Source organism: Tachysurus vachellii, chromosome 3, assembly GCF_030014155.1.
Source record: "Tachysurus vachellii isolate PV-2020 chromosome 3, HZAU_Pvac_v1, whole genome shotgun sequence".
In the NCBI taxonomy this organism is placed as follows: Eukaryota; Metazoa; Chordata; class Actinopteri; order Siluriformes; family Bagridae; genus Tachysurus; species Tachysurus vachellii.
The window spans coordinates 7,948,694-7,958,925 of record NC_083462.1 but is presented as its reverse complement, the minus strand read 5'-3'; the positions used below and the strand labels follow the sequence as shown (position 1 = coordinate 7,958,925).

Sequence of the window (10,232 nt, the reverse complement as noted above, 5' to 3'; positions counted from 1 at the left end):
TTTCAAAATAGTTAATTGAAGGTGGCTTCAGGACACTATGGTGTGAGTAAAGAGCATCATTGATGTAGCTACTGTAGAGCTGCATTAATGACTAGACCAGGAGCTGCTGTCCATCTAACTACAGCGTACTGAATGTACTAATTGGTGTCTCTGTTGCTCATGGTCTGATTAATATTTAATCTTCATAAAATCTCTCATTTATGTTGTTCTTATGCTTACACTTATCTTTCTGTTCAGGGGGGTCATTACAATTTATAATACTTGCTCCTTGCCCTTGTCATCTGTCTAAAAATTGAAGAATGTATTGACATTTTCTTTTCCGTGTCTGAATAATTGTGACGAGGCCTGAATTTTTTCAGCATTTTTTATATGATATATTTTCACTTAAGCAGTGAAAATGATTGGAAAAAAAGGTAGTTATCAAATCTCTCGCCTTGCCTTTTTCTTTAGTCTCGGAATGTGAATATTAAAACTACGGGGGCGAGCCTTGGCCCCGGAGTATGTGCATAATGTGCTCATTATGTCGGCAAGTCAGTGAAGCATAAATGCCATCATCGCCTGTGCCTTTTTCTCGCTCTTCAACCGGATTTGACATATGAAGAACTTAGACAGCTGCTGTTCTGGGGAAACCAAGAACAGTTCAAAAAGTCATGAGCCTTGTTTCATTATATTTCCAATACACCTTCATTGACTTAATTTCATGACTTGGAAGCAAGTATTGCCACCATCACACAAGTGGCTACATGTAGAAGAAGAGAGAAGAAAGCAGTGGTGAAGAGCACACTTTAACATGAACGTTTTCTTTTTGTAGCAAGCAGGTCCTTATTACGCTCAGCCCTAGATTCTGTGCCCATGGGATACTGACTGTACAGTACAATATCTTTTGTACACTTTTCTGGCCACAATCTTCAGAATCCTAAGGTTTGTGATCTCTATTTATTTGTACAGTATATGGACTAACATTGCCCCACATCTTCTTGAAGATTTTGTAGTATTTAGTGTTGCGTGAATAAGATAATCGTGTGTGTTTATCAACAGCTAAAGAAAATGTTCTATAGATATTCATCTAGTACATCATGTTGTGGCGTACAAAGCAAGGTTCATGAAAACATCGCTTGCCAAGGCTGGTGTGAAAGAACACACTCAAAGCCAGCTCAGAGCTCCAACCCCAACCCCACTGAACACCAAGAGACAGTGCAGACACAAAGTTACAAGACAATACAAAAAGTACAAAAAATGCAATACACAAAAGACAATAAACAGTAAACAGTAACAGAAACAGCGCCGACCGACCAGTGTATATACTGTATGTGAATACTGAATGTTCAAACAATATTTCGTGCAGTAACATTAGAATGAACACAGTTTCTTAGCAGCAGGTCCTTGGGATAATATATAGAATTGTGCAAAAAACAGCAAATGACTGAAATATTATATAGTATGTGCGAATGGCTGAGATATTGTACAATATGTGCAAAAACGGCTGAAATGTTGGACAGTTTGTGCAAAAACAGCAGAAAATGTGTGCAAAACAACATGTAAACAGTTTGCTGGATTGTAAGCAGCATGTAAACAGTATGATGTGTCAGTGTGTGTGTTTTGTGAGGGTCTATGTGTGGGGTCATCCACAATGCTGTTGGCTTTGCGGATGCAGCGTGTGGTGTAAGTGTCCATGATAGAGGGAAGAGAGACCCCAATTATCTTCTCCGCTGTCCTCACTATCCGTTGCAGGGATTTGCGATCCGAGATCGTACAGTTCCCGAACCAGACAGTGATGCAGCTGCTCAGGATGCTGCTCAATGGTCCCTAATCACTGGGATGAACCAGAACACTGACTAATCCCCAGACCTCCTCACCCTACATCAGTGTCTTATCTTACTAATGCTTTTGTACCTGAAGGAACACAAATCCACACAGAAAAACCCCAACATCTAGTAGAAAGCCTTTCCTACTGTACAAGAGTGGATATTATTATAACAGCAAAAAAAAAAAAACGGCTCTACATCTGAAATGATGTTCAGAAAGCACATCGTTAGGAATCCACAAACCTGTTGCCTTAGACTCTCTATGGAATTTAGGTCATCATCGGATCATCGCAACCTTTTACATTTTTTAGAGATTTTATTTAAAAATAATAATAATAATAATAATAATAATAATAATAATAATAATAATAATAATAATAATAATAAAGTAAATAACTTGTTAATGAGCTTGCAGAAAGTCTCAAACTTTTGTTGATGAAGTGCCATTTTTATTTGTGGGGTTATGTTTTCAGTTTTGTCCTTAAATATAGAAATGATTTTTTTTTTTTGCTTCTGTTCCTATTTGTGAACAGATCTGCCTTCTATCCTTACTGTTTTGAAAAAGAAATTGCATCAGCTCATGATGCAGAAGTCAAGCTTCTGATGCCAGTAATCATACTGAATTCATTCCTTGACCTTCCTTGAACTGAGAAAGATTTGCAATGACCCTTAAGATGGTCATGTTTATTTCCTAAACCAGAGATGATAAAAGCAATGTATGTTAAAAACAGCACTGAAATGGAGTCAGGGCAGAGCAATTCATCAAAATCATGTTGGGAATATTATAGTAGATTGTAGATGGTAGGTAGATGGTAGAGATGTTTAGTAGATATATACTGTACATACTGTGTATAGAATTTAGATGCCTTGTGGGACTAAAACAGATACTGTACCAACAGCCCTGGGGATATGTTCAAGATCAAATCTGTTCAATTGAATATTTTGAATTCATTCATTCATTCATTCATTCATCTTCTACCCCTTATCCGAACTACCTCGGGTCACGGGGAGCCTGTGCCTATCTCAGGCGTCATTGGGCATCAAGGCAGGATACACCCTGGACGGAGTGCCAACCCATCACAGGGCACACACACACTCTCATTCACTCACGCAATCACACACTACGGACAATTTTCCAGAGATGCCAATCAACCTACCATGCATGTCTTTGGACCGGGGGAGGAAACCGGAGTACCCGGAGGAAACCCCCGAGGCACGGGGAGAACATGCAAACTCCACACACACAAGGTGGAGGCGGGAATCGACCCTGACCCTGGAGGTGTGAGGCGAATGTGCTAACCACTAAGCCACCGTGCCCCCCCCCCCCCCATTCAAGATATATATAGTTCACGGTGAGTATGTATGTATGTATGTATGTATGTATGTATGTATGTATGTATGTATGTATGTATGTATGTATGTATGTATATGTATTTATCCCCCAATGAGCAAGTCTGAGGTGACTCATGCAGCAGTGGCAAGGAAAAACTCCCTTAATTGGTAAAGGAAGAAACCTTGAGATGAACCAGACTCAAAGGGGAACCCATCCTCATATGGGTGACACTAGAGGGTGTGATTACAAATATACAGTCAAACAAATGCTGTATTGGTGTAAGGATCACATGGAGTTCAGATCTCCCCTGAATGTAGGTTGAAAAAAATGTTGGTAAAAATGCAAACACACTGTGCATCATTTGAAAGCTCAAAGTAAAACAACAAGGAACCATTTTTTGTAGTGTTGATAAAGGTCTAAATATTTAGGTATAAATGTAATAAAGGTGGGGGGGCACGGTGGCTTAGTGGTTAGCACGTTCGCCTCACACCTCCAGGGTTGGGGGTTCGATTCCCCACCTCCGCCTTGTGTGTGTGGAGTTTGCATGTTCTCCCCGTGCCTCGGGGGTTTCCTCCGGGTACTCCGGTTTCCTCCCCGGTCCAAAGACATGCATGGTAGGTTGATTGGCATCTCTGGAAAATTGTCCGTAGTGTGTGATTGCGTGAGTGAATGAGAGTGTGTGTGCCCTGCGATGGGTTGGCACTCTGTCCAGGGTGTATCCTGCCTTGATGCCAGGCTCCCCGTGACCCGAGGTAGTTCGGATAAGCGGTAGAAAATGAGTGAGTGAGTGAGTGTAATAAAGGTGAAGTTGTGAAGTTTCTTAGAATTAGTTTTGAGTTTGGATTTGTAGTTGGATTTGCCATTTAGTACCTTTGACTTATTTTTCACAAAAAAAATATTGTACATTTTGACAATTCATCATAATATTGATATTACAACGTAACATAATATCATAGTCCAGCTGGCAAGTATAATCGTGTATGTCCCACATTGGAGTGACAGGATGCTAACATTATTAATGATTCTAGCTTCATGCTAATGAAGTGTGTGGCCACAGTGTGGTGAGGTCAATGAATCTGTCCCGAATGACCTGCTCCTTAGTGAAGGCACTATCCTGTCAGATGACAGAGGATGTGGAATAATCTAAGAAAATAGTGCCCAGGGAGAACCAGACCCAACAGGGATAATGAGGGGTGAGCAAAGGCCTCAGCAGTGACCAGTGCAATGAACAGCAAGGTAAAATCACTCAAAAACAGCAGCATTTATCCACAGACCAGCTAAAAGGTTATATGAAAGGATGCAGAATGAGTATGCTGCAGGGAAATGTCCATTATCAGAGGTCTCCCCAACACCGTGCCAAAGGCATGACATTTATGTGGCTGTTAATGTGGATTAGCTATAGGTTAAATGGATCTGTATCAGATCTATAACTGGAAGCAGGTTTCTCTCAATAACTCCAGTGTGAAATTATTGCGCTTCAATGTACTGTAAGCAAGAGGCAGTGACAGTGTGCCACCTGATGTCAATTTAAAATGTATTAGAAAGCATAAAAAACACTCTTCTACAGCACCAAGGTTGAAACATGTTGTGAAAGTATTGACTATAACCTTATAAAGCACATAAGCCACTTTTTAATGATTAATCATCTTCACTGGTGAAAAATCCAGCTTGGTCCTATACCAGATACCAAAACACATACAAGGCTTTTCAAACTTAAAGAACAGCCAGCAGTTACTTTACAGCTTCCGTTTTAAACTTATATTCTTAACCTTGTCAACCATGTAACATTATCAATAGTAATTTAGAAACGTCTTTCTTCTGGCAGTCACCAGCTGGCAAAAAAATGGTCTATCAAGTTCAGATCTTGGCTTGTTTTGGCAGCTGGTCAGACCAAGCTGAATTTTTCAGCAGAGTAACCACCTGAATATCAGAAGATTATAAATAATTTATTGATTATTCAGTTTGGTTATACACATATTTGATATGTGTTGGTTTGTCTACGAGACTCCTACAACAGCCTCAAAATTCAAGGTCTATAGATTATGGATTTTGTTCGGTTATATTTTATGTGAGCCCTTGAAAGCGATGACCGGTTTTTTTTTGTTTGTTTTTTTTTTCACACAGTACAAAACAAACCTAAAGTAGATATACAGTATATTCTAGGAAGACTGAAAATGTGTACTGGCAGAACAGAACAGAACAGAACAGAACAAGATATAATTATAATTATTTTATCTATCTTTTTTTATATACTTGTCAAAATTAGTTCATAATGTTGCTGCTATTAGTTGTTCATTAACAAAACACTATCCTACATCCATAGGCTTGAGAAAAGCCACGTTCTGCCATACTACAGAGGAATATAAATAGTACTTTTCAGGTCACCATAGTTACCAAAGGTGGCCATTTTGCCTCTAAGTACAATAATATGAGGTGTGGGACTTGACTAATGGCTGCGTAATGTTGTGTCATACTTATTATTACGGTACGGTGAGAGGATTAATTCATTCATTCATTAATATTATTTATTTATTTATTTATTTATTTATTTATTTATTTATTTACTCATAGCAAGGAGGAACTCGGTACACGGTCATGTTACGCGGATGAAGCCGTGTTGAGGATCAGCACAGCCTTTAAACTGGGTATCGCTTTGTTTTTCCATCCTTCTCTCCAGACAGTTAAGGGCGCACCTTTATTCTTACCTTTACGCACTAATGGGTGCTCGCCGAAGAAGTGTAACAACAGCTAAGGGAAAAGGCTAGAGGAATAACATTGTGTGTGTGTTTGTGTGTGTTTGTGTGTGTGTGTGTGCGTGTGTGTGTTTGTGTGTTTGTGCGTGTGCGTGTGCGCGCCCGCGCGCCGGTTATTTGGGTATTGCTTTATGTTTAGACCTGTTTATGTGATAAATACAAAAGATTTATACAACATGAATTTATAGACAAGATTAAATGATTCATATTTGATGTTTAACAGTGTTGAGTGCTACAGAGTCATCGATACCGAACCTGTTGATCCATGTTAAAGAATCGGAATTTTCTAATCCTAAGCAAAAACAATGGCATTATAGTCTCTTTCTACTGCTCATATGGCATAATAGATCCAGATGGATCGAGAGGTTTCATTAAATTGTTGCAATAGATACTATAATATACTAGAAACATTTCATATGTGTACATAGTGACTGGGTTTAATTATTTTGGATCAAAATCAATGTAGTGTTTCTGATGGATGCAGAGATCTTGATCCAGGTTGCCAGATCTATCATAAGAAATACTTCATGGATATTTGTTAGTAGAGTTTAATGAAGGCGATGCAACAGAAAACACTGCCTTTAGAAATAATACGTAGGATATTGTGTGGCTGTAGTAATAGCCATTTTATATAGTGTATGACTTTGATTCTAATACTAATGCTAATATTACTGCAACTCAAAGAGGTGTGTGTGTGTGTGTGTGTGTGTGTGTGTGTGTGTGTGTGAGAGACTCATTACCTTCTGGACAGTAACAGGCATTAACAGTTCACATTGACCTTCAAACAGAGCAAAGTGTCTGAGAGAGAGAGAGAGAGAGAGAGAGAGAGAGAGAGAGAACCTCCAATGTTACTTTTGATAGCTTGCATTATTAATAAATGCAACATTAATAACATCACTATTAATATTAAGAACTACGAGTCACTATCATTACTACAGCTTGAACTCTCGAGCTTTGAACACAGTTTTTTGTACATATAGAAACCTTATGCTTAATGTTATTTGATGATAGATATTTTATCATAATGTGATTATATAATGCAGCTGAGTGTATTTGTATGTTTCCACTGGAATTAATTACATTTTCAGGTATAAAGAAGTGTAAAATTTGATGTCTCCAACTAAATGTTTAAAAAACATTCTTATGGAAAGATTATAACATACATCATCGAATTTATATAAAAATTTAAATTTCCATCTTCCATTTTCCATACTGCAATTTTCCATTTCATCCAAACATTCCATATATCATTTCCATTCTTCTCATTAAAAAGCACGGTTAATTTTTTCATCTTAGGTCTAAGATATGGCCTCTTACTCAGAGGTGCATGGGCCTGGGTGTGCCAAGAACATGCCAAGGTGCAGTTTTGGGGTTCGCTCATACCTGCATTATTTCTATGAAGAATGTACAGCCTCTGTATGGGACCAGGAGGATGTTCAGTATCAGCGTTCACACCAGTGGTGGCATTTAGGCCTCTGCAAGGTAAGGACATTTTACTTAGGCATTGTCTCATTTATTTTGGAAAACAATTTATTATTATTATTATTATTATTATTATTATTATCCTATGACTGTCATGCTCAGCACCAGAACTTGCCCACCAAACTGTAAATGGTGCCTTCAAATATGCAGCCGTATTTAGTAAAAATATATTTAGTCCGTTTGTATCAAACCTTAGTGTTTTCCTGTTCTGGTGTGCTAAGTTTTTTACATGGGACAACACTTGGGTGCAGTCCAAAATATCTGAGAGAGGTGGATATTTGGACTGCTGAACAAAAAGACACAATACATTATAAAATATTAACAAAACATGTCTTCCTTCACAATCTTCAGCTCATTATACCAGTACTGTACATTTTGCTTATATTCAGACTTGACAAGTGTCTGAAACATGACTTGGTCTAATTTAGTTTATGCTAGTAGGTGCTGATGTAGTTGTAGTTTAGCAATCACTTTTATTCAGTTTCTTTTTCAGAATGAAAATTAAACCATTCAAAAGAATAAGAAGTGAGTAAAAAGTCTGATTCCAACTGATCTGTTGGACCTCATGTTGTCAGTGACCCCATAGCAGATTGGCTTTTGATTAGCATCCGCTGCTGTCTAGTTAGCAAGTTAGACATCTAGCTAAGGGATTTAACTCGACAGCAAATCAACTACACCAATCACCAAAGAAATATTTCTTGCAACCATGTTGATTTTGTTCCCACTGAAACACAACCAGCTATACACTTTCTCCTTCATGTTAGACATGTAAACATATGTGGTCTGTTTGAGTATGTGTTAAAAACAGTACAGGAATGCAGAGAAGGTGCCTTGTCATGACAGGAGTCCTGTGTCTGTCAGGTTTCTCTTGCAGTCGGAACGGTCCTATTAGCCATGGGGTTGGTGGTTTTGGCAGTGGGGTTTGCCGTTCCAACTCGAATCGAGGCATTTGGAGAGGGTGACTTACTCTTCGTGGATCGGCATTCTATGCGACACAACCAGGCCCTGAACATGTGTGTGCAGGCTGGCACTGGGATGCTGACCCTGGGGGGCCTGATGATGACCGCTGGCTTGCTGCTGTCTGCTTTCTCCAGACCCACAACCAGTCCACAGCCTCCTGGGAAAGAAACGAAGGGCATCAATGTGAGGGGAGGTGGAGCGGATGGAAAGAGCCCAACAAATGTTCTCACTAAAGCTCCCAGTCCAGCTGCAGGTGATACAGCTGTGCCTGTTGCGCTGCCTAAAGTGGAGGATGTCCAACCATAAGTAACCTAAATAATCCTGCCCTACTGAAGACCTGGATTCACTAGGCCAGTTTGCGCTGATGCAGTTATTTGGTGTTGAGTTTGCAATGTAAAATGTAATGTAAATTGAAATAATGTAAAATTTCTAATATAACAAATCATAATATTTTAAGTAAGGAATGAAACATGATGGTGTGTGTTGACACTGAATCTTATTGTACTGGTACATTGGCAGTATAGGCATACATTTGTCAGGAAAATCCATGATGGCGTGATGTGATATCTACAGTATAACAGCACACAATGAGGTGTTTTCCTCTTACATCAGGAAGATGTCAACAGCTTAACTGAATGTTGTGGAATGTTCATTAGATCAACTAGTTCTTGTTATCACTTACAGTAGACATTTCCTCAGCACACTGTCATTTTCATCTCTCTTGAAGTTATTAAGTCATAAGAAACTGCTTGTGACATTACCAAGAAACCAGAAATCATAAACTACTCTTAAGAAAGAACTGAGACTACAGACTTATTCCTTAAATGTTAAGTAAATTTCTGTTTGCAGAAAGATTCATCATATCAGCAGTCATATGTTGTTGTTTTTTTTGTTTGTTTTTTTAAATCACACATTCTACATAATCCATTTATTATTAGCCTTGCGTTGTCCATCCTAGGAAAGAGTTCCTACACTACGGAAAAGATATATAGAAAATTATAAAGCTATAAAAAAAAGGTTTTGGAAATGTATAGAAAATGAATCAGCACCTTTGGATTCGAGAACTCTTCAGCGCCGTGTTATAATATACAATAAATCTCTTCTGCTGCTGCTGTTTCTATCTGAAAGACAGAGAGATCTACTATAGTAGAAAACAAGACATTTTCCAATGAAATTTTTATCAGAAGCATATTATTGCAGTTTGTCTTTGCTTTATGTTTATTTGACTCAAGTTGGCATCTGAGTATATTTCAAAGGTAGAGTTAAATAAATACAAGGCCACGATATTGTAATACATGATGTATCGTCAGGAGACTTTCCCTTTAGGACTGACTTTGTGTATCAAGCTATAGAAAAAAATGGGGATGATATATTCAAGAGAGAAAAGCGCAATAGTTTCTTATGTAATAATATGTGCAGTCTCAAACCGATTTCTTTCTATTGTTCATTTTAACACAATATAATTATGATTAGCAGTTTATCTTTGGTTTTTGTGTATTTTAACACCTTAATTAAAAACACTCTCTCAGCTCACACTGTGTTTACTTGTCAAACTCTCTATCGTTTCATTTGCATATCGTTATATTAACTTAGATTTCCACTGTACAGTTTTATATGATTTTTTTTTCATTATATATTTATATATATACATATTAATTTATATATAAATGATTAGCATGCTCAAACTGCTGCATACAGTATAGACCCACCTCTTATTAATAAATTCAGATCTGGCTTTAAACCACTTCTGCTCCTGTTGGATGGCTATCATCTGGTCAGATATCTCAGAAGCTGTAAACAGACTCAGGGAACACAACAATGAGTCATTCCACCATTTCTGCTTCTCTCCCTCCCTCCCTCCATCCATCCCTCCCTCCTTCCTCCCTCCCCCACAGTGAG

General features: G+C 38.2%; 1 protein-coding gene across 1 annotated transcript; it reads left to right on the top strand.

The window, feature by feature from the left end:
• The first annotated feature begins 5,561 nt into the window (after positions 1 to 5,561).
• On the top strand, positions 5,562 to 9,738 carry nrsn1l (neurensin 1-like). The gene is made up of 4 exons (XM_060864861.1): positions 5,562 to 5,623; positions 5,710 to 5,783; positions 7,188 to 7,373; positions 8,235 to 9,738. Exons 3-4 carry the CDS (start codon positions 7,197 to 7,199, stop codon positions 8,637 to 8,639), a joined length of 582 nt encoding a protein of 193 aa, XP_060720844.1. The 5' UTR covers positions 5,562 to 5,623; positions 5,710 to 5,783; positions 7,188 to 7,196; the 3' UTR covers positions 8,640 to 9,738.
• Positions 9,739 to 10,232: the final 494 nt, after the last annotated feature.